Genomic DNA, 26,059 nt, shown 5'->3' on the forward strand with positions numbered 1-26,059 from the left:
GGGGTATGTCTTGCATGCTTACGTGATAAGAGCAATTATTAAGGTGGATTTTTAGGGTGTTTAGTTTTATTGTACAGATTTGGACTAAGCAGACAGGCTGATTGGCTAGGCCAGTGAGGATGAAAACATCACTGAACTGACAAAACCTAACAGAACTGGCTCGAATAAATACTGCAACCAAGAACCATTTGCAGAGTCCTACTTCAAACCAAAGCCTGATTCTCAGAACCTCCTAGAGCAGTGGTTCTCAACCGTGGCTGCACATTAGAATCACCTGGGAATCTTTTTAAAATCCTGATTTCTGGGCCTCACCCTCTGGAAATTCTGTTTCTTTGTTATGGGGTGGGGCCACAACATTAGTAACAAAGAAACAGCATATCCGGAGGATGAGGCCCAGAAATCAGGATTTTAAAAAGATTCCCAGGTGATTCTACTGTGCAGCCAAGGTTGAGAACCACTGTCCTAGAGGATTCAACAAAGAAACAAACCAGATGGTCTCTGAGATGAGTCTGAAGTCCACCTTTGCTTGTCTAGTAGATTCACTTACCCTGCACATTGTACCAACAGGTTTTTGTGAAGCTTTTCAGTGTTGAGTTTGACTATAGACGCCAGAGAGACAGAAGTGGCAGAGAATGCTAGCTTCATGCCATGTCACACTAAAATGGCATTTCAGTTGTCCATCTATTAAGCCAGGAGTACTGGGCCTACTGAGGAGTTGAGTCCCAGGCTCCTGGGTCCCTCCAGGCACCCACTGAAGATTTGAGTGTGCCTGATTATCTGGTTGACTTCTTTAGATCCACACTCCTCTTCTCTTCCCACTACTTTCTGCCCCAGGAGGTTGTCTTATATGGGGCATGTCAATGATTGCTTGCCCTCTGTTTTTGGGGATGGCTTAGTTGGCTTAGTTCATTAAGCAACCCTTCAGGCCAGGAGGTCGTAATGGGCCCTTGCTGCTTCTAGGCCCAAGGAACTGTCCTATTCCTTTGGACATTAGGGAAACCTTTATAAATAGTCCCTTTATCAAACTAGTCTCACATGACCCTAATTTGAATGTGCCATCTGTTTCCTTTTGGGACTTGATCCATTACTAATAAGGGAATCTGGGTGTTGCCAGGGGAACAGAACTGTCCAGGGGTTGCTCTCTCTCCCTGGGCTCTCCTGGGTGGTCGAACTGGACTTGACTGACATTCTTGGCTTCTCCTAGAGCTATTCTTGGTGCGAAGTGATCACCAAAGACTCATCAAATGAGACACAGGTTGGAGTGAGGAAAGACAGAAATGATACCATACATGATGTGCCTGTCACAGAAATGATAGATTCTGCAAGGCCCAATAAAAATGACAGTGACCATGAGACATTCACAACTCCTAGTCTCTGTCAGAATGAGGATAAACCCAGAACTATGAAATTGCCAACTGACCGTCAGTGAACTGAATTGTCCCCACGTGCAAGGATTTTTCTTCCTGTAGTGCTCTGCTGATCAGCTTTTTGAGGTCTAAAGCTGTGAGATAGGTTTCTTGTTGCTTGTCCTCCTCTGTCATCCCATAAAGGACTCCTTCACTTTCAATTTTGTTGGAATCAAAAGACAGCAGGTCACTTGCAGGACTTTTTGCTTCGGCACTGTCTCTCTTAAAGATGGCCATAAGTCGCACCTCTATGGAGCTTGAACTGTAGAAGCAGAGGACACGTCACACTCAAGGCCATTGTTCTATGCCTTGGTAAGATGGTTACTATGATGCTACAAAGCTTCAGGATAGCTGAAACCTCTTGAATATCCCACTTCCAAAGTAATTTCAATGTTTATAAAAAATTTGAAATGTGGCAAAAAATTGACATGTATTTTATGTAGTTTTTTATATGTGTTTTAGTTCTAAATTAGAATGTCAGGATGAGGGGTAAGTCCACATTAAAGAGGGAACACTAACTGAATCAAGAAGATATTTCTCTTCTACTTTTTTTCCCAAGAAGTATTTATAAATTAAAAATTAAAAACCCTAAAGTAAACATAATCTTTCTCCCAAGGTGCTTTAAAAATAACATCTTGGAAAGAAGGTGTGAAAAAGGAAAAAGGGAAGTAGCATATGACAAAGTATATTTATTATAATATTTATTAACTCAATGCCTTTTTGCATGTGAAAATCAAATCAAATTCTCTGTAACCATTTCCTCTAAGATCAGGTTGTACCTTCTCATCTAAGTCCACTCAGAGGGATGCAAAGTGTTTTAAAGGCCACAGGAACTGGTAATGTGTATCCTTGGCAGTTCTTTGGGCCACACATCAGTCAGTCTGTAGTTCATTATTTCCCTAGTCAATTATAGGAGCCAAAGCTGGATTCTTATTACTGAGCTTTCCTAGATCTAGTGGGCCCTTTCCCAGGTCAAATGACCTTGCAACCAAGGAGCAAATTAGTTTCTCGGCTTTAATCCAGACAGGCTAGTTTCATGTACAAGTATGCATTCAGGCACACAATTTCCTATCATAAATGACATTTTTGTGAAGCATGCTTGCATCACCCTTATATGCCTTTATGTTTTTCTAATTAGATTTTGAGTTTTATCTCATGGAATGATTTTGAGAGTTACCCCCCATCCCCCACTACTGAATAATGGGTCAGTTACTCCCATTTAAATAAGAAATGATTAAAAAATCATTGAGTTATCCTAGATTTTATATGTAAACATTATTTGCAAAAGATCAGCATATACATTTATGGGGAAAAAAGTACTATATTTAAAAATATTAAAAGTTCAAAATAGTTTAAACAATAAAGAATTTAAATTAAAAAGAAAAGTCCAAATTACCCATCTCTTTCTTTCTTTGGTCTTCATTTCATCATGCACAATGGTAACATGCAAGGAAGTAAAAATTTTTATGAAATTTATGGAGACATTCAATGTATCATTTCATATACAAAAAATTATTTCCATTATCGTCCATATTTGTCCAAAGCTTTGAAGGAAATATATAAATTCTTATCAGAATTTGGATGGAAACTTTGAGAACCATATACATCTCGGAAAGTAAACATCATGATCTAATGTTTCTGATTAGGATTTGAGCTTTAGTTCAAAGATTATATGTACTTTTGGTCTTAAACTCTTTGAGTTGCTCATATTCCTCCTAAAGAGACTGCAAATATATCCTAGACATCTTTACAGTTTTGGGTGGTGCTGGTGGCAGGAAGTTTTTAAAATGTATTTTATAAATTAATTTCTGGACCCTGTGAATAGCATTAAATGCTTAGTTTAATTCTGAAGGTAATTTATCTGAGGCTGAACTCTGGAGCTGTTGTTTTGTTGACGATTGTTTTTTGAATTGCTGTAATCAGTAAACCTTGAGGGAATGGTACAATTCACCATGGACCTGGTAGCAAGAAAAACAAACAGCTGTTAACTGAATGGGTGGCCTGCATCAGGCAGTTCACTTGCATCCTCTTTAAATCTCTTCAACAGCACAATCAATCCTTTTTCACAGAAAACAGGTAGAGAGGGAACTTGTCAGTGGAAAGAGGCAGAGCCAGGATTCAAATCCTGGCCTGCCTGACCTCAAGCCTGACCACCCACACATGCCTGCAAAAAGGTCATTTAGTCACTAAACTGACAACTACATTTTGGACTCCTCCAAAATAAACATATGAATTTAATTTAGAAGCTATATTCAGTTTTTTTTCATTGCAAATGAGAGTTGCCAACAAAGGCACTATACATTTTTTGTTTTGGGATGGGGTTTCATGTTGCTTTCATCCCTTGATATAACAGGACTGAATGGACTCTCTTTCCTTCTGGGAACACAAGAGAGAATCTATGACCATCTCACTGGGATGCTCTGAGGGAAGGGAATTCTTTCCGTACTAACTTGACATTCATCCAGAGCTCGCCTCCTGCTTTCTTTCAGCGATAGTTGTAATCCATGATGCTGCTGAGAGAGGCCAAGGCTTTCTGGGCTAAGACCCCAGTCCTGCTCATTTTTAAAGCTTGCTTTATTGAAATATAATTTTCATGAAACAAACTTCACATGTTGGAGGTATGCAATTTGATAAGATTGACACTCCTGTACACCAGTGAATCAATTATGGCAATCAAGATAGTGAGCACATTTCATCACCCAAAGGCTTGCTGGTAACCCTGTGTAATCCTTCCCTCCATTCCTTCTCTGCCTCACCCTCTCCAAGCAACTGCATTTTTTTTTTTAGAGTTAAATGTAAGTGGAATCATAATGTACTCCCTTTGATCTGTCATTGTTCACTTAATTATTTTGAGGCAAATCCATGTTGTGTATTCCAATAGTTGCTTTGCTGAGTAGTAGTCTATGGTAAGAATATGTCACAATTTGTTTATTTATTGCTCTGTTGGACATTTGGGTTGTTTCTAGTTCTTGGCTATTACAAATAATGCTGCTATGGACACTGGTGTGCGAGTCTTTGAAGGAGAATACCCTCCAACGAGATTGAATGATTGTTAATAGCTTCCCATATATGCTTTAAGAGATAAAGCAATATATTACGTGAATCTTTCACCGTTCATCCCTTTAATGGTGTTAATCATAGATGTCCTAACTAGTTCCCAGTTGTATTGAGATAATCGAATGAGGTTACTGACATAAAAGCACTTATTAAATTGTAGATCAGGTTTTATATGAATGAGTGGACATGAAGACAGTACTAGGAGACATAGGGTGTTAGGCCTTCTGTAGGCTCCTGGCTCCATGAGAAAGCAATTTCCTTCATAATGAGTTTACTTTACAATATGCTGAGCATCGTTATTAATGATTAAAAGTTTGTGGTACTCACAGCATAGCATTTATTGTATTTGGGTCAAATGTGTTTTCCTTCTTGGAGACTAAATCTTTATTACATAATAGAAATCATTGGGAAAATGTGATCAAATTTAGTTTATACGCATCTTTGGAAGAAATAAGAATAAATTCCTACAGAGATAAACACATGGGGAAGATGCAGCTTCAAGGGATATATCTTTAAACTTTTTACCTTGAAAATTTAATCAGCCTAACATTTTTATTTTGTTCTGAAATATATTTTTTATTATTATTAGTTTTCATTTATTTGAAAGGAGGAAATAATGAGCACTTGAACATTCACCAAAAAAGTCCCCAAAACGTTCCTATCATTTAACAGCTTTAAATTAAAAATGTGTTCTTTAACTGCAGTGGTTTATCCAGAAGACCTTGCCATCTATGCAGAATAGCCTCCCATCACCTTTTATTTTTGTTAATCCATCTGATTTCACATGGGATACTGTGGGGCGGCATGTTGAAATAAAGAAAAACAAGTCTGCTTTGGTAAATAGGAAGGGTTTCATCTTTTATGACTTTCACTTTTCAATGTTTCCTTCCTCTGGGATTATGCACATCAGGGGGCCTGATAACTTCAAAAGAAATAAACTGGTGGAGCTCCCCCAGAGGAATGCTTTGTGAGTGTGTGGCACCCTGGCTCTGGGCACCTTTATGCTTTAAGACGAGACGGTAAGGGAGCCGGGAAGGACTTGGGTGACTCCTGCTTTACCCACTTTACAAATCCCCTCCGGCAGGAACCACACTCTGTCATACCAGGGCTGATGTTCACCCTGCGGAGCATTAAGAAAAAAAGTAAAACCTATGTGGCCCCACTTGTAGATGTTTTGAATAATGAGAACTTAAGAAAAAGACGCACAAATCTTGCCAAAAATTATGAACCCACATTAGAATGTTGAGGTGCTGACGGATAAAGACCTGCCAAGGGAATATGATCGGACCCTGCTGCAGTGTGGCGCTATTTGATTATTTCATTTCTTTTATTGAAAATTTTCACTTAACAATTTTTATAATTATTATAATACTTTTTCATTTAATAGTTTTTGCATGGAACTATATATTATTATGGTTCAGATGTCAAAATAACATAAAATATTTTGGGAAGTCCTGCTTCCACCCCTGTCTCTGTCCACCCCATTCCTCCAACCCCACTCCGCTGTAGGCACTACTGTTATTAGCTCTCTTGGTTCAGCTTGATTTGTTTATTTTATTTACTTATTGTTTCAAATTTTAAAATTAACTAATTGTTTATTTTTTTACTTAAATTGATTGGGGGGACATTGGTCAACATGATCATACAGGTTTCAGGTGTGGGTTTCTATGCTACAAGATCTGTATATTGCACCATGTGCCCACCACCCAAAGTCAAATCTTCTCCTGTCACCATACATTAGGATTCCCTTTCCCCCCCAACCCTTTCCCTCTGGCAACCACCACACTTGATTGGTTTAAGCAATGATGATCTTTAGCATCGATAGGCAACCAGGCAATCAGACACCAATTGCTCCTTTTTTTGACTTGTCTGTACTGAGGAATTTTTCTAAGAGGTTTGCTAATAACATTGCCAAGGATAGCAGGTGAGCTTTCCGAGAGAGCCATGTTTCTGACTCCAGAGGGAGAAAGGAACACAGCTCCTGCGCTACCCCTTAAAGCATCACCTAGGGCAGCTGTTCTCAACCTGTGATTCACAACCCCTTTGGGGGTCGAACGACCCTTTCACAGGGGTCGCCTAAGACCATCAAAAAACACATATTGAATATATAATTACATATTGTTTTGTGATTAATAACTATGCTTTAATTATGTTCAATTTGTAATAATGAAAATATATCCTGCATATCAGATATTTACATTATGACTCATAACAGTAGCAAAATTATAGTTATGAAGTAGCAACGAAAATAATTTTATGGTTGGGGGTCACCACAACATGAGGAACTATATTAAAGGATCGAGGCATTAGGAAGGTTGAGAACCACTGACTTAGGGTCAGGTTCTAATTATATAATTCCTTTATCTGAAATGTATTCAGTTTTTGGGATTTGACAGAGCTAAACAATTGGAGGGAAGGAGACTTTATAATCCTCATGGCATCACCTTTAAAAGAGGCTAGGAAAAAAGTAACTTAAAAATTGATAAGAGTCCTGCTCTCTTACTTACCTAAATCCTAACACATGAATTTCTTTGAATCCTGGAAGTTTCTTAAATACCTTTTGCATCTGCAGAGAGAAAAAAATTATGAAATACACCTTGATTCTACTGGGTAAGGTCTTAATTAATGGAAAGTGACTAAATACTTTTGATGAGTTAGGGGAAAAAATAAAAAAGGATATAATGATCGAGGCCAGATTTATTCTTAGTTATTTCAGAAACCTGGAGGAAAGTGTTTTGCTATTTATTTTAAAGCTGGAAAGCTGTAATTGGATAGTTCTGACTTGCTTTAGTGGTTACTTTACATAAAACACGAAACAACTTCAAGTTGGTACTCGGAAGAAAATTTTTTGGCCGCAGTATTTTTATCTATACACACAGAATAGCTATAATATTTTCTGAATTGAACTATATGATTTGGAAACATCTACAGTGTTAAAGGAATTATTAAAGTCAAATTACCTAAATAAAATGTTAGTAGCAGATTCTAATGTAATATATTACATTGGCTCTTAGATTTATGTGAAATTACAATACATTTTCTCATTTAATTTGACCTTGCTAATGAGGCATATTATCAGAATATTTCACGATTGTTATACTCAATTACTTCCCAACCTACAATAGTCTTGCTTCTGCCCCTCAGTCCCCAGGAGGGAAGGTTCTCTCTAGGCCATTGTCTCGCCTCTCTCCAAATCCTAAGACATTTTTATTTCTTTCTCTGTGGTTTCCCTGCCCTTTTTCCCCCTGGTTCTTCTCCCATCTCTCAGACAACTCTGTCAGTTTTTATCCTATTCCTGTCTTCACTCTCCATTGAAACTGTAAAGATTCTGCAAGTTTGCATCCTCAACCTCATCTCACTCACTCTCCCATTTATTCAGTTAGCTCGACTATGGACTCTGTGCTAGGCTCTCCAGACATTGTCACATAGATGAACGGGCACTACCTATCCTACTTACTTGTATGAAGCCTGGGAGGCAAGCAAACCAAGAGGAAGACAAGACAGTCTAGCAGTGAAGCGTGGGAGGGAGAGCAGGGTGACCGTGAGGGAGGCTGAAGAGGTGAATAGGGCCTCGGCCCTGTCCTCCCTTCCCTGTGCCCACTTCCCTCTGCCTCTCCTTGGGGATCCCATTTCCTCCCATGGCTTCAATGGCCACCTGACATACAACTTGGAGTTCTCCACGTGAATATCCCAACCTTTGTCACTAATTACATAGTCGCAAACCTGGGTAATTCTCTTCCTCCAAGTCTGCCTTTCCTCCTGGGTGCTCTGTCTCAGTCAGGATTGGGAACACCCTTCACCTTCCATGCCAGAGAGCCCAGCATCCCCAGATACCTCTCCTCTGTGCCCCTCACATCCAGTCACCTCGCCTGTTTGTTTGAATCCTACATGCCTTTTGTTTCCATCATATTCTTCTTATTCCCATGCCCCTCCCTAAAGCCCTTTCTGTATTACCAAAATGGTTTTCTGAAGATAAATCTTTCCTTCTCCTTCTCCTTCTCCTTCTCCTTCTCCTTCTCCTTCTCCTTCTCCTTCTCCTTCTCCTTCTCCTCCTCCTCCTCCTCCTCCTCCTCCTCCTCCTCCTCCTCCTCCTCCTCCTTCTTCTTTCTTTCTTTTTTTTTATGAGTTGGGGTGGGGGAAAATGGGGAGATGTCTTTTTGACTACAATATTTTTCCAAGTTGATCATTCCATATCTGTCACTCTTCACTAACAATCTCTTGATGGGCTGCACTGCCCATTGACTAAGATCTACTAGTAATACTTCAGAATGGCATTTAAGGCCCTTCACAGTTTACCCTCTCTCCCCGGGTACCTTACCATTTGCACTTCCTGCCATTTGCCCCCTTGGCCAATATTGTCTCCTCTAGTCACATTAAACTCACCACTGTCCCTCCCCAAATACAATGTGCACTTCTTCCAGACATCTATACATTTTTTTTTTAGACCAAGGTGCATCTTCCACCTTCTGTTCATTGACCACCCCTCTCCCCCGACCCTTCTTTCAAAGACAGCTCAGATACCTTTTCTATTGAAAAGCATTTGTAGGGCCCTGAAGTAAGGTTCAGTTATTTCTTCTCCCTACCACTCTAGGACATATTACTGTATTTTCCATTAAACTGCCTGGGAGGTGCATGTGTGTCCCTCACAGAGATTATACTCCTTGGGCTCAGGGATCATGTCTAACTTATTCATCTTTATCTCTCTCCTTCCCAGTGCCTACCACATTGTCATCCACATAGTAGGGACCCAGCACATTTTGTTTAATCAAGTTGAGTGCATCTTTTCTGCCTAAACTCGCCAACATGCCACTGCATTGTCACTGTATCTAAAATTACTGCCAAATCCTCATTATCTATGCCAAGGACTAGAGCGGCGATGCACAGATAATCCCCAAATCACTTACATTGGGCTTTGGAATATATCATGGATTTATTTTTTTCTCAGCAGACTGATTTACCTTCTTAGTCATATTTTCTTCCCTCAATTTAAAAATATGTTGTGTGTAGCAACTACAGTGATGAAGATAAATGAATAAGCTTGGATGATGAGGAGATAAATGTATAAGCTCGAGTTCAGATATTGGTTCTCAACTTTCTAGTTGTATGACCTTGAGTTTATTACTTAATTTTTTGAATCTTGGTTCCCTTAACCAAAATGAGGTAATAACACCTATATCATAAGGCTGCTGTAAGGAACAACACATACCTGACACAGAGTGGGGAGAGAGGCAGCGATATTTTGTCTATTTACTAGCCTCCTTCTGGGTTACTAGCTCCTTGATTGCCCAGGATCTCTGACTTCCTCCAGGGCCACACAGCACAGAGCCTGGCAGGGGCAGAGTAAGCCTTCAGTAGTTGTTTTAGAAAGACTCAGTTCGGGGAAGGACAGGAAGAGGGTCCCTGTAGCGGTCAGCGACAGGGGGCGTGGAATGTTTCTGTGGTGTCACTCCTACCCCTCCATGAGCTAGCTAGGAGATCGTGTTCTGCAGAGCTGGTCTTTATAATGGGGCCAGTGGGAGAGAGCTGTGTCCATGCTCCAGGTCTGCTCCTGGACAAATAGTTTTGAGCCAAAAAGTTGGTCATGCCATCCCAGTTACCCCACCTAGGACTGGATGTTGAAGAATGAGCGATAGCTTCTGGAGCAGAAGATTCAGACCCCAACTCATCTCTCTTTCTCGTCCAGGATACCAGAGATGCTGTGATGCATGCAGATACAATCAATCAAGTACAGAACGGCTCCCGTGGAATCCCACAGCTATTAGCTTAGGCAGTAGGATGCATGGCCGGGAGAGCTGTCCTCCCCTCCTGGGCGCTCACGGCAGCGGCTCCAGTGGGGGGGTTTATTGCCTGTGCCTGTGTCCTCTTTGTGAACCTGCCTCTGATGGATTCAGAAGCAGCTTTGCTTAGGAGGGTGCGGGAGGCGTCTAGGGAGGAGATGACAAAGGCCTTCAGTTAATTCTGCTAAATAATCTTCCGGGAACCTTCCAATCATGGAGCACTAACCACTAAATTACTAATTAAGTGTCCAGTTGACCTTATTAATAACACTAAATGCACAGGGGCCTCCCGGATGCTGCCGGAATGTACGTTAACGGGGCTATAAAAAGCCAGCTGTGTGGAGCTCTCCTGAATGTTTGCACAGGAGAAAGCATTCAGACAACAACTACGCATTCCTTTTGACATCTGTATTAAATTGCTCATTAAGTTTATTGTGGAAATTAAATTACTGCAAAGCACTGCCCATTAATTCCCGATTAGGTCCAAATGACTGTGCTAATGCAAGTGCTAGGCGAGGCTGGTTGGTTATGTGACGGCTGGCTTTGAGGTGTCCAGACTACCCAGGGGCCTGGGAGGGGAACAGATGCTCGAAGCGGAGGGGGTCCATCTGAGAGAAGCCAGAGGCCCGTGCAATGGAACCAGCAGGTCTCTGCAACCAGACCAAGGGAGATATACTCTTCCTTGACTAATGAATATTTCAGAGGCTAGAAGGGCATGTTTATTTGATACAAAATCCTCTCCCCATACATATGTGTATTTGGGAAAAATAGGAATTAGAGCATAGTGGCTAAGAGCAGGGGTTCTGGTGCCAGGCTGCCTGAGTTTGCGTCTTGGCTCTGCCAGTTACTAGTAGGCCATTGTTGAGCATTTAGTTAATTTCCTCTTGCCTCAGTATCCTGACTTGTAAAAAAAAAAATAAAGAAATAATATCACTTAACTTACAGATTTGTGTGAAAATGAAATGAGTTAATACATATAAAACATTAAGACCAGTACAGTGGTATTATTTCTCTACATAGAAGTAGATTTGGAAAGGGACTTTGAGGTCATTTTTAATTTCTAAATGAGGAATCTAAGGTCAGGGAAGTGATCCTCAAATCTTTATGGCTATTTCTTGGCAGAAACAAGACCACAGCTAAGATCTTTAAAAAATTATAATTTAATTGTATTACTCCACATCAGGTAGTTCTAGGTGCTTAGAAAATTCACAGGTGAAGTGAAGACAGCCTATGGCCAATTATCCAATTCTGACATTACTCTGACTATGCTAAGGATTTGCTGAAGAGAATATTTCAAAGAGCAAATAGAAGATAACAGACTATTTTAAAAATGCATTCTATCTAATAGTCCATGTCTAAGTACTTTTCTGGTTCGTAAATACCCCATGCTGATGCTTTCTCTTTGAAGTTTGCAGAAATGATGTTCTACATTTTATTGACTATGCTGATGCTGGGAGAGGTTGGAGGTTATGAATGTTTTTCTCTTAGCTCCTCTCCAGTTGACAGCGGGTAAGCACTGGAGTATGAGAAGTGGAGCCTGTTTGTCCCCTGGCCTTGCTCAATAGATGCTTGGGCTGTCCACAAACATAGTTCACAGTTTTGTAACCTCATGGATGCTTCTATTTTCAGTTGAATTTCTACAAACAGGTACTGAGTAGTTGCTGCATCCCAAGCTCTGTATTAGGAGCTAAGGTTACTGAGATGAAAGCAACAGTTTCTGCCCTTAAGGGAAAGCTCATAGCCGGTGTTAGTGAGGGTGGTGGGAGGACAAGGAGGGAGGAATGGAGACCACAGAGGCCATAGACATATAAACAAACAATCTCAAGACAGAGTAATCGTGTTATGACAACAGTGGGCTCAGGCGTTAGCCCAGAGGAGAGAACCCAGAATGGATAGAGAGAATTTTTCATGATGTTTGCAAAATGAATCTCAGGGAAGGGCATTCCGGATGGAGGAGGCATTAGTTATAAAGACTAACGGTGAGAAAGTAGAGTGCAAAGGAGGGGGATGGTAAGGAACTGGTGTTAAGATGAGGCTGGGAAGAAAGGCAGGGTGTTATGTCATTCAGCTGCCATGTTCAGCAGAGTAGTTTGGATTCTCCTGCAGGGAATGAAGAGCCGTTTAATTTGATCAGGGATAGGCAGATAGGATGATGGTCAGAGATGGAAGAGACATCTTGGGGCAGGTCCTTAGGTTAGTGCTGGATGTCATGGATGACATAACTGCCTTCTGCCTGTCACCCATGAAAACTGCCCTTTCTTTAAGCGGCATCAGACGGCAAAAGTGGAAATATTATGGAAGACAAGGTCACATGGATTCAAAATTCATATTTCACCCCAGCATATTCCCTAGCTGGTGTCCACACGGACATTTTAGACATCTAGAATATCTGCTCAGTGGCTTTCCGCTAAATGCGATTTACAACCTATTACTATATGAAGAAAATCTAAATGTGAAGGACTTGTAAGGTGGAAAAGCTGGAACAGAAAACTTTCCTGGAGAGCCACTTTTTCCTAACATGTTGAGACCCATTGCAGCTTTTGGTGTATTTGTTTATTTTGCAGTGGTTAAAAATGCATGCCTGAGCACAAGAAGGTGGAATTATTAACCAAAAACGTTTGTTTCTTCTTGGCTCCCAGATTCTGAGTCTAGACTTGTGCTGTGGTTCACTCACCTGGAGTTGAGACTTTGCTGCCAGCTCCTGGTAATATGGCGAGTGGGCATCAGCGAGCTCTGCCTTGAACTTCTGGTTTGCCAGGGAGATGCTCAGCCCCACCTTCTGCTCCGGTGGGCCCTCGGATACCTCAGAGGATTCCATTTCTCTTTCCTAAGTTAAAAAGGTCTTCTATTAATATACATCACAAGCAAATGGTAATATTATACAATATTTATTGATTTTGTCTCAAGAATTGGATTATGAAGGCTCTAGTATTTTTAGAATGAAAGTCCTACTAACTAGAAGTGGCCTGTGAATTTCACTGAGACAAAGCACCAAAGTTCCAATGAATGAACTACTTTGAATCTTTGAGAACATAGTCATTTTATGACTGTGCTCTTCATGAAAGCATTCACACACACACACACACACACACACACACACTCACACACACTCACACACACACACACACTCACACACACACACTCACACACACACACTCTCACACACACTCACACACACTCACACACACACACACACTCACACACACACACACACTCACACACACTCACACTCACACACACACACTCACACACACTCACACTCACACACACACACACTCACACTCACACACACTCACACACACACACTCACTCACACTCACACACACTCACACACACACACTCACTCACACTCACACACACACACACTCACACTCACACACACACACTCACACTCACACACACTCACACACACACACTCACTCACACTCACACACACACACACTCACTCACACTCACACACACACACTCACACTCACACACACTCACACTCACACACACACACTCACACTCACACACACACACACTCACACTCACACACACACTCACACACACACACTCACACACACACACACTCACACACACACACACACTCACACTCACACACACACTCACACACACACACTCACACACACACACTCACACACACACACTCACACTCACACACACACACACACTCACACACACACACAATTCATATATTTTGCTGGAGCATCAGTAGGATTGTGCCACACACTTTTGTAACTTTATAAACACTCTCTGATAAGGATTGGATCATACAAAATAACCTATGGACGCTGGTATTATTTAATATAACCCTTTTTAGAGAAGAGTCTCGACTGGTTTAATGAGACTCTGTGGTTAAATTTCATACTGAAACTGGGTAGAAAGCACTGTCAAGTCAGGCGAGGGTGTGAAGTCTCTCAGAGAAAATGGCACATTTGGGCCACCTTTGCAAGCATGTGGCTGAGAATAGCAGGGCTGTTCTGAGGATCACAAAGGGCCAGGGTTCATCCTTTTTGTCCTTTGGTTTGAGAACAAGCAGGAGTCTCTCATTGTTCTCCACTCACGTGGGCTCCCAGGGCACAGAATAAACCTGGAGCTGTGTTTCAAACTTGGGGTTGGACAGATTTCCAGTCTTGGGTACCCACACAATCCTGAGATCTGCACAGCTTCCTCCCAAGAGTAAAAAATGTGTCTGTGGAAAACCAATTGTCTCTGGTAACGTACAGTTTCTTATAGTGATAGTAGAGTTGTGGAAGCTGAGAGACAGGCACAACCAATGGAAAATGCCATGAGAGGCAAAACTCATCTGGGTGGTGGTGATGTATCTTCGCTTCATTTCTTATCACAGACTCCTTCTTCCACGGGCAATGAACAGCAGAACAGCCTCTCACTTTAATAGGACACGTGGAGGATGTGTATTTACACTTACCAGGCTACTGGTATTTGTTTAATGGGAAGGTTTCCATCCATCCATCCATCCATCCATCCATCCATCCACCCATCCAACCACTTGCTCATTTAATCATTCAAATGATACACACTGAGCATCTGTGTGGGTGTAGCACAGTGCTAGGACCTATGGGACATTGGAAAAAAATATGGCATATGGTGTTATCCTCTAGAACAGTGGTTCTCAACCTGTGGGTCGCGACCCCTTGGGGGGTCGAACGACCCTTTCACAGGGGTCGCCTAAGACCATCGGAAAACACATATATAATTACATATTGTTTTTGTGATTAATCACTATGCTTTAATTATGTTCAATTTGTAACAATGAAAATACATCCTGCATATCAGATATTTATATTACGAGTCATAAAAGTAGCAAAATTACAGTTATGAAGTAGCAACGAAAATAATTTTATGGTTGGGGGTCACCACAACATGAGGAACTGTATTAAAGGGTCGTGGCATTAGGAAGGTTGAGAACCACTGGTCTAGAAGCTTACCATTCCATTAGGCAGATAGGAAGTTCACAAGAGACATTTCAGTAAATCCTTTGGAGGCATTAGTGAGAAGTTTTGTAACTTACCTTCAACCACTTATTAATGTTTTATGCCTCTCACCCAGCACTCTCAGGATGTCCTAATTACCTGTGGGATAAAACCCAAACTGTTTTTCCTGATATTTGACTCGCCACCATCTGATGCCGAACTGCTTGAACAGCTTTGGTCTGTCTCACTTCTCCCTGCCCAATGCAGGAAGCTCCATTCACTCTTGCTGAGGACTATACTGCTGTGCAGTCTCCTGACTGAAGACCCTCCTCACTGCCCCCCATGACCCCCTCCAGCAGCAGTGCGCGCGTGCGCACACACACACACACACACATTACTTCATATACAGATTCTTTTCTACTTCTTACTAATATCTCCTAGTCTTATAGTCCATTAAAAGAACTATCCCCTCTGACCATCTAGGTCAGAAAACTTTGCCTTTCCTCTGACCTTCTAGAACAGCGAATAACATCTGAATTGCTCATTTGGTACCAATGATGTATTCACCTGGAGCAGGGGTGGGAATGTAAGGCCTGGAAAATCATTTGGTCTGGGACTGCCAAGGCAACCGCAGGCAGGACTCAAAATTTAATAAATCTGCTTTACTTTCTTAGCAGCATAAATTTATATTAAGTGAATTATATTAAGTGAATAATGTTATAAATATCAAAATGGCCCTTGGCAGAATAAAGGTTCCCCACCCCTGTGCTAATCTTGTCATCCCACATATAATCTCCTTGAGTCCAGCATGATTCTCACACTTTATGGACTCTCCCAAATAAAAAACACACACACGAGACAATTTATGAATAAAACTCTCAGTAAATATACATGATTTGGGGCCAGGTCCTTTGCAATCTGTCCCAGCCTATCATTAGTCCCAGTCTATACATCTGTCATCTTCAATCATTGCACTTAGACTATTTTGTTGCACTTATTTGCATTATAAATTTCCTAAAGGTAGGAATTCTAGTTAAATATTTGCTGAATGAAAGAATAAGTAATAGATGCAGTTGGTAAAAAGGACGATAAGAAGAGGATGCGATGAGTGTGAAATAAAATATTCAGGAGATATTTACTGCAGGATGAGGGACGTATATTAAATTTTAAAGAAGGGGGGACACGGGTAATGGGAGAAAAGAGAAGGCAAACTGTAGTTATCTTATAAATTCTACAGTGAATATATTTAATCTCAATAATTTTTTTCAACAGCACTTTTCACTGTTGATGGAAGAGCATTTTTGAGAATAAAATCCTTTTATTCTTTGTTCATAACCATACTCCCACCAAATCTGTGGCCATCTGTCCTAAAGGCCAGGGAGAGAGTGGCCAGCAGGATTCTCATCCCTGAATTTTCATGTCGAGCTGGCGAGGCTGAACTTCCTGCCCTCACCATCTGGAAGAAGAAAGGGCTAGAGAAGTCTCACGGCCCACAGGGGCTGGTAGAACTGGTCGCAGTGACCCTGTAAGGCTGAGAGGACCTGCTGCCTACCTTGTGTTGCCACAACTCCACCACTGTTTCCTGCTTCAGCCCTGAGCGTCTGGAGCAAAGCCTCTGGGAAGTTTAAAGATGCCCCCCCCTTTTTTTGATAACCAACATTAAATTCTGTAGCAATTCTCTCCTCCTGCATGCTTTTCTGATTCAAACAGAGCAGTTGTCAGTGCTCCTCTTTACCTGCGAACACTGGTTTTATTTTCCCCCACTTGACATGAAGGATTTCGATCATTTTGGTATTTATATCACCTTTTCCTGCTGGACATGACTAAGCACAAAACTTCTACCTTTGTTGTCAGCAGGAGATGACACTTCAGTGGAGAAAGAACCTGATAGACGGGAAGATTCATTCATTCATTCATTCATTCTAAAGCTTGGTGAGCACCTGCTGTATATAATCCTCTGTTAGGCACTGGGAAAAGAGCCCCTGCCTTCCTGGAGGTTATAATTGTGTTGCTTCTTGCACTTCCTCACACCTTACCCCTAGTTTCCAATGTATTTTACTCCTCAGTCCCTAGGAAGAAGTGAGCATACTGAATAGAACAAAGTCAATGACTCTTCACCAGAGTGATAAGAATGCAGTACTAATAATACTGAACGGCCGGTCCATTTTACTGAGACAAAAGAAGGCCTGTGAGGAGCTGGATTGACTCGCATAACTTCTTACTGTTGTAGGCCTCTTGGTGTCATTGAGGAGTGTGTCCTCAGGAGTGAGAGGGAAGGGCCTGAGTGAGACATCGGCAACATCTGTGGGAATTTAAAAAATAGCAGGCACAAAAATGAGACTGGAGGAGTTGACATTAGAACAGGTAAAACATTACACATACTTTTCCTGTCACTCTGGAATTTAAATATGTTAGATCCATGCTGAGCTCATTTTTATTTTAAGATCACATAAATATGTTCTTGAGCAAAATATAACGAATACTATTCCTCCCAACTTGTCTTTCTTTCTAGGACCCAAGTTTGGTGCCCTCTCAGATATGTTTCAGTTAAATGGCTCTGCCTAAGGAGACCTGGTTAATTTTTCTTTTGGCGACTATGTAAAGGACGCATGGACAAAGGTTTATCCTGAATTTGTTTGTTGGGAAGTATTGGTAATTACTGCCTCTAAGGTGTAGAATAACGGACAATTTGGTTTTGTTTTTGTTCTTTTCTAGATTTTTCAAGTTTCATAAAATAAGTTTAAATTACTTTATAAGGTTAGACATACAAGCTCGTTTTGAGAAAGTACATTATAAATTTTGTCAACTTCAATTAAGGATTGCTTTTCAAATAGCATGCTTTCCTGATGATTTGAATTAAGGTTCAGAAGCAGATGGAATAAGACCTAAGCTTACCTGTTGAAAACACGGGAGTTTTACCAGGCTCTCCTAATATCTCTTCTGTGGATATTTCATCTTTTCTGTTAGCAAAATAGAGAAGAAGTGGTAAAAAGGAGCATGATAATAGGGGGAATGCATTTAAATTCATCTATATTTAAAAATTAGAGAAAAAGTATACTTTAAAACTGGTTTACTTATTTTTTTCATTGCAGAAGTAATCTTCTAATATATTTTAATTGAAGAAAAATTCAAACAACCCTCCCCAAATGGTTGTTTGACTGCAGGGCTTTTCATAAGCATGTTGGCTTTTCATGGTCCTGGGGAACTTGTCCCTGATAGCAAAGATGGTTTGGGGGCCTGATGTTTTATAGTCCTTTCTGCTTAAACGGTGCCCTTGACATCAAAGATAATTGATGACTTGGTCCATGACTGAAATATTCTTGCTAAAATCTCAGACTTTCAAACCTACAAATGCAGAGAGTCAGTAAGTTTATCCAATAAAGTAACTTGTGGCTACAGTAATGGGATAGTGAGAGAGTTCTGGGTAATGCAATTGTATTAAATCTCTATTCTGAACATAACCATTGCATGCATTGTGAGTAAGTTCACAGTGCCATGGAGTGGCAATGCAGAATATATTCTAAGGGCAGATCCAAGGCCATGGTTATAGAGTTGTCTGCATGTAATGTAAGCTTTATTTAGAAAGGAATAGCAGTAGTAATATCTTTTGAAGCTTACTTTAAGATGTGTTACTGTAAGCTATTAGGTCTCAAAGGATTGTGTCTGTTTGTTTAATATAGTCATGGTTGACCAATATATTTGATTCAATTATCTGTGGCTCATGATGATGAAAGACCAAAGGGAATGGCTAGGTGCTCTGTTGTTGTGGATTCATATAGATTTGCCATATAGCCAATGGGACATATTTCTGCCACATTCAGTTCTGCCAAAGTGCTAATAGGGGTAATGCACAAACTATATCAATCAGCCTGTCCTGGGCTCTAACCAATCAGAATGAATGTCAGTTGTATTGGTATACATGGATGACTATATTGGTGCACATAGGCTAAATTAAACTCAGACTTTATAGTGGAATTTGGAATTAGCTATTCTTGTTTGCTTTTGCCAGTATTATGCTATGTGTTTAATAGTTTTTATGGAAGTAATACTTAGTAAACTCTCATAATATCATTATAGCATTTGTAAATTTAGATAAGTTTCTTTCTTTTTTATTTTATAGATCTTTCTTTAAAGTAAGGTCTCTTTCCTCCTGTCAGAACCTTGGCATCATTGTTTTACCTTGTTGTACAAAAGAAAATAACCAAGAAGAGTAGTTAGTGAAATGCTGGCTATTGCACTAGCTACAGGTCAACAGCCTACTTTGTGAAGGTGTGATTCTGCCACTACACTGGCAATGACCATCACGGAGGATCTACAATTTGGCAAGCCAGGCTGCTGGGTTCTTCATTATTTTAATGTCATTTGAAACTGGCAGATTGATGGACTAGTCAGGTGAGAAATTTTTCTGTTTTGTTTTCTTGGAAATGTTGGAAGTAAAAAAGCTGCTTCTGTCCTTCTTTCTCTCTCTTTTTTTCTTTTAAACAACAACTTGGTAACCACAGGTAATGTAAAATGTTTGTCTCTTCCTTCTTTCTCCCTAGCAATGCTGGCAGGCACAGGAATAGATGGAATGATTCTATTTCTTTTCTAATTCTGGCTTGAATAATTGTTTCCTATAATTTGAAATGGTTTTCTATAGAGTCTTGCTACATTCTGTTGGATTTTTTTCTTAGGAATGGCCTCTGCTTTCTTTTTGGGAAATGTAGGAGTCAGTAAGTATTATTCTATATTTAAATCAGAGAATCCAATATCTTTGTGTCTTGTGAACAATAGTACTAATATTTTCCTAAGTCACCTTCTTGCTTCTGGCAATAACTTTTAAAAATTCATAAAAAAGTATAAAAAGATAGACATATTGAGGCCTATTATATATTATAAATATATGAGGACTTCGCTCAGTTCTGTAGCAGTTGGTAGAGAAATATAAAACAGTTCCTGCCCTGGAGATGTTTACACTCTCACAGGGAAACAGGGTAAAGCAAGGAGATGCTAAGTAATAAGGCAAGTGACAAACAGAACACATAATTCAAAGCACAGGGAAGTTACTGCAGATGAAGACATCCTGGGGAGGTGGGACTGCCCTGGGAGCTTGGAAGGGGAACAGGGTTTGGAGAGATGGAATGGGGAAGGCAGGTTCTTCCAGCCAAGATACAGGCCCTGGGATCAGAGTCTGGGAGGAGGAGGGTGTGGTCTGTGTGCCCTGGGGAAGGGCACAGTGGCGGTGGTGGGATCATGGGAAATGAAAGGCAAGGTTGGAAAGGTCAGGTTCTGAAGGGCCTAGATTAGTTAGTTTGGTCTCTGCCTCATTGAAGGTCCTGGCAGCTAACAGAGGTCTCACTCAGACTCTGAGAAAAATTTAATAAAGGGATTACTTGCTAAACTGTGGGACGAGTCTAAAAGCAACCACAAGTGAGGGTGCAGAGCCTGGGGCTGGTAACAGTGGGTGCTAGAGCACTCTGGCCAGGAGGGGGGGGGGAGGATGGAACAGATACCACAAACTAGAGACAGAGAAGGCTGTGGCAAGGGCTGCCCGACAGGCACTGAGCTGAAGCCGAAGGAGACCAGTAGCCCTCGAAGACTTTGCAAGTTGGGGTGAGGGAAGGTGACAAATTTGCTCACCTCATTCCATTCTTCCCCCTCCTGATATTCTGTTCCCCACTGGCTGGCCCAATCCAGCAGTCAGAGGGCACGAAATGCCAGGGACTCAGGCCCTGCTCAGACTTCTGCACAGGGTGGGTGAGGAAGTGTGGGGAGTGGGTATTTAGAATGGCAAAAGTAAAGATCTGGGAATCTTTTGAAAGCCATTGAACAGGGCTCAATGTAGGAAAAGGAATATTTCAGACATTTTAGTCCTCAGCAGTTATAAAAGTTAAGGTAGGGAAGAGGTTAGAACCAGCAATAGCTGTTAGGGAGATCAGATTTGACATTTTTCACAGTGTAAATCAATAAAGTCCTGGACCAGATGGTTGGCAAAGGGAATAGAAATAAAGGAACAAATGTGAAAAGCATTATAGAGAATTGTCAGGAATCCATACAGTCTCTCTTTGTAGCATCATTGTCTTCATACTTAGACTTCTGTTATAAAATATATGTAATTTGTGAGGTTATAATTGGCAATGACATCTCTCTTCTTTAATCATTTTATCTAATATACTTTTTCTTTTCCTTTTTATATTTACATTTTGATTTTTGCATTTGATATTCTGTTCTTGTTGAGGATTTAGCTCAGTGCTTCACTAATTTAGTTTGAGAAACACTAACACTTAACAGAATACCAAACAAGAATTCCAAATTCAGATTGCTTGTTGATCGTATTAAATATCTTCCTGATGTAACTAATAATTTATCATGAATTCTAAAAACCATACTATTTTAATTGTTCTATATCTTATAAGTGAAAATACACATTAGATACTTATTCATACTTTTATCTGATAATAGCGCAAACATAGTAGGTGTACTGGTTAATAATGAGGATTAACTATTGACCGGTTAATAATGTGGATTAACTATTGACCGGTTAAAAATGCGGATTAATTATTAACCAGTTAATAGTGCTCTTTTTTTGGCACAAAATTCAACATTTTTAAGCATAAAAATATCTATGATGTTAACACTTTCTGAAAATTTGACATATGAAGTTTTGAAGCTTGTTGTCAATACAACAAAATAGCATACATATCAAATCGCATATATATCAACCTATGTGTAACTCCATCTATTGAAAAAAAATCTGCATTATTAACCAGTACACCTAGTATATCTTAGTCTATAAGAGCTAACCATTCCCTTTTACACATTCATTTATGTGTAGCACAATAGAAGTATAGATTGTCTGTCATGTTAGACTAACCTACACAGACTTCAGAGGCTGACATAACATCATAAAGATACAATAGCTGAGTCACTCCATTATGTTAGCTTTCAAAAGTCAAGAGCATGCAGCACTCTATTTTGGGTACTTACCTCTCAGGGAAGTTACTCTGTTTTATTCTCTGCAGAAATAGAAAAGTAATTTTACCAAGAGATAATGTCAACTGAAGAGCTAAAATCTATTTTCATCCCCCTTTCCCTTTAACTTCACTTCAACCCTCACATACATTGTTATTTTGCAAGAATAAAATTCTTGTTGGCTTTGTCAGGTATTTCCAAGCATATCTTCCACCAACCCTTCTGCCATGGAAACCGAGTCAAAAAAGGGTGGGGGCTGGAGGTGTGGGAGCTCTCTGGGCAGCGTTCCACACATACAGTGTTCAGACTCACCTGCTGAAGAAGATCCAGGTGCTCCTGGGAGTTGCTGAAATTTTTCCCAATGTCAAAGAGGCAGAAAATCTCCTGCTGGCAGGTGCTGACCCAGTCCTGGTATTCCCCTGTGTCAGGGATACGATCCAGAAAGATCCGATAGGCTTCCCACACTGCTTCCTGGCACACTGCAATGCAGCGCCATTAGGAGTAGAAGATCCCCTTCTCCCCACCCAAGCACAGGCTTATAACATGGAAAGCTTTTGCATGGCTTATGCTGACACACTAACTTATAGCCCAGAGAAATGAATTCATTTAACAACTATTTATTGAGCACCTATACGTGCTATGGAGAAAAATAAAAGAAGGGAGATAGGGTATTTGAGGATAGAGAATTTGAAGTGTGTGTGTGTGTGTGTGTGTGTGTGTGTGTGTGTGTGTGTAAGACTTCAATTTAAAATAGGGTGATTGAAGAAAGCCTCCTTATAAAGGTGACTTTGAGCAGTTTGGGAAAAGACTCCAAGGCTAAAGAAATCTATGAGCATGCACAGAACAGGAAGGAGGTCAGTGTGGCCAGAGCAAGGCTGAGAGTCGCAGAGGATGAAGACTGAAAGATGTGGAGAGGGGGACACAGATAGTGGAGGGGCTTGTAGACCAGTAGTCATCAAACTGGGCATAGGTACTGGCTATACTTGAAGGTTTTCCAAGGGATGAGCAGGCACACAAACAGTTTAAATAGAATTAGTTTCTAGTCTCAATTTTCCCATCATGCTTTCCTAATAATGGTCTGCCTAAGGGCACACCTTTCCTTCTTCATTTTCCCTTTGATCACCATCTTCCCCCACTCATTCATCGCTAATCTTATTGGGGCCCAGTGCCCCTAGGCTGCCACACAAAGGCATGATTTGAAACAAACCATAGTTTTGAGGTTAAGAAAGCAGGTGAATTTAGTCAGAATGGATTTTTGCAATTAGGGTGATTTCCATTTCTTTGCTTTTAACACATTAGGAATCCTAATGGAGTCAGCATCTGATAGATCATTAAAAATAACAATGACAGCTCATGATGTGTCTGGTAGCATATAATGCCAAGGGAACTTAAAGAGTCAGGATATTACTGGGACAAAACTCCCTCTGTTCCCATCTACTTATTTATGTAACAAGTTTTCTCAGCATTTAAATGAAACTGGGTAAAAGAATAGGGATGCAAAGCCCTGTCTTATTGTAGCAATGCATGACATGAATAGTAAGTAATGGCACATGAGCTAATAGAGGGGCACCACCAAAGCAGCCCCGTGTATCCAGAGGCCGAAGCTAATTGGCCTCTTCCAGGGCCTTGCTCCTAGTTTTGTGTCTATAAACATTAGTGCCCACAAAACCTGTATCTGGTCTTTGACCTATCTGTTGATAATGACTTGCTTAAAATTTTTGGTGAAATTTGTATCTACTTGTTTTGCTAAATTATATATTAAGAGTAATCATAAATGTAACTGAATCTAGAAGAAATTTCTTTGTACACATAAAGTAACAGAAGAGAATAAAATATTTCAATTTAGGCATATATTTTTTATTACCGAGACATATTTCAGAGCAACCAATAACAGATTCTCAAGCTTACAATAAATTCCAATGAGATAGAACTCTGAGGTGGGAATGGAAGTGTGGGTGTGTGGAGAAAAAGGAGCCATGCGATGTCTCCTACCATGAAGAAGAGTTCCTTCACGTATTTGTTTAGAGTATTAGATGGAAAGTAATGAGAGCCTGTGGTAGATTCCACTGGATACATATGAATGCTCTAATTCTTATTTTGTTTTCAATATCAATTTTTACAATTCACCAAAAGTTACACATATCCAAGCATTTAAATTTAAGATAAAAACTTTAGAAGTCAACTAAAACGCATGCAAAAATGTGCATAAAATTAAAAAATTATTTTAGGGGACTATCAGCAGTTCTCAACCTGTGGGCTGTGACCATCGGAAAACACATATAGCATATCAGATATTTACATTACGATTCATAACAGTAGCAAAATTACAGTTATGAAGTAGCAACGAAAATAATTTTTTGGTTGGGGGTCACCACAACATGAGGAACTGTATAAAAGAGTCGCGGCATTAGGAAGGTTGAGAACCACTGGATAGATATCTTCTGTTATAAGCAATTATAATATGTTGATTTTTTTACTCTAGAGGAAAGGGGAACAATTGGAGGCTATGGGGCAGAAGCCGACATCACTTGATTTTCTAGAGAAACTGACTGCTGTGCTGAGAAAGGGGTTGTGGGAAGAACCAGGTGAGAGAAGAACAATTTAGAGATTCATGGTCCTGGGCTTCATTCTCCCTCACACCCCACTTATTCTATGTCTGGATTTCTTTTATCTTTCTGTTTTAAGAGACAGAGAATTCCAGGCCATCAGAAGCAACCGGACTAGAACCCACAAAGCTGGGAGTGGGTACAGTCCTACCACTTCAAATGAGCGTTGAGTTTTCCATGTTTGGAGAAGTGCAGGGGTGACCTGGAGACCAATATAATAATCTCTCACTGGAGAACCCATGTTTTTGAATATGATCTCTCACCGGCCAGGCAAGGATCAGAGAGTTTTAATGAATTTCCTTGTAGCAATCATCGTGAAGTCTTTTGATCTTCACCTCCAGTCAAGAGTCTTTGTGCCATGCAAGAAGGAACCCACATTTGTTCAAACTCTAAGAGTTGTGGGTCCAGTCCAAGCAAACCAGCTGCCTTGCTATCCTTCTCACCTACATACTTTACACTCTCTTGGGGGATGCTACTTTGTCCTTCCATCTTTTCTCAATGAGACCAGTTAGTTTAGTTCAAAAACCTATTTAAGTGCCAGATATACAACAATACATACAATTAACTAGCCCTGCCTTTGAGAGCTTAGTGTGAGTGACTTTCACTAACAATATCCATGAGTGAAACATCTGGGAGACACATGTGACATTCCTTCTGTTTACCAGTTCAACACACTCTTGCCTGTGTTGCTTTTCGTCTCAGATTGTTCCCTTTAAAAATATTTTTATTGATTTCAGAGAGGAAGGGAGAGATAGAAACATCAATGATGAGGGAGAATCATTGATTGGCTGCCTCTTGCACGCCCCCTACTGGGGATCAAGCCCGCAACCCAGGCATATGTCCTTGATCAGAATCGAACTCACGGCCCTTCAGTTTGCAGACCGCTGCTCTATTCACTGAGCCAAGCTAGCTAGGGCAGAGTGTCTTTCTTTTATTTCAGTCCAGTTTAAGGCTTGTTTTTGGTGCCTGCATTTTCCTAGCTCTGCCCCTTTTTCCATCTCAATGACACATAAAACTCCCACCCCCATTGAAACCTACTTTTCACAAAGACTCTGAATTTTCCCCCCAAAGCACAATTGCCTGAAGCTGCTTGAAGAATGCCCTCCCTGGAGCATTGTAGTTTACAGGGATCAAAATATTAGGATGAAACAGGGAGTAGAAGCTTTTCTTTGGATTCTTTTTGGGAGGCAGGTTTTTTGGTGATTCTTCTGATGTCATTTTCTTGGCCTCCTGGAAACGTAAGTCAAAAAAGGAAGCATAGAATCCTTCTGGGACTGGGAGAACAAGAGCTCCAGCCCATGACCCCTGGGGAAAGTCCCTTGTCC

The 26,059-nt window shown here is 40.5% G+C and overlaps 1 protein-coding gene across 1 annotated transcript in view; it reads right to left on the reverse strand.

The window, feature by feature from the left end:
• The window catches only part of IMPG1 (interphotoreceptor matrix proteoglycan 1), a gene marked incomplete at both ends in the record, with an annotated part of 117,319 nt that overhangs the window by 63,229 nt on the left and 28,031 nt on the right, over window positions 1–26,059 (reverse strand). Inside the window, 8 exons of the mRNA XM_081093551.1 lie at window positions 1,421–1,668; window positions 2,803–2,823; window positions 6,971–7,029; window positions 12,915–13,067; window positions 17,400–17,479; window positions 18,073–18,137; window positions 22,144–22,172; window positions 22,441–22,607. Coding sequence (XP_080949677.1) covers window positions 1,421–1,668; window positions 2,803–2,823; window positions 6,971–7,029; window positions 12,915–13,067; window positions 17,400–17,479; window positions 18,073–18,137; window positions 22,144–22,172; window positions 22,441–22,607 — 822 coding nt within the window. The remainder of the gene's footprint in view (window positions 1–1,420; window positions 1,669–2,802; window positions 2,824–6,970; window positions 7,030–12,914; window positions 13,068–17,399; window positions 17,480–18,072; window positions 18,138–22,143; window positions 22,173–22,440; window positions 22,608–26,059) is intronic.

Source organism: Myotis nattereri (genome assembly GCF_964212035.1).
Source record: "Myotis nattereri genome assembly, chromosome: 6".
Classification (NCBI taxonomy): domain Eukaryota; kingdom Metazoa; phylum Chordata; class Mammalia; order Chiroptera; family Vespertilionidae; genus Myotis; species Myotis nattereri.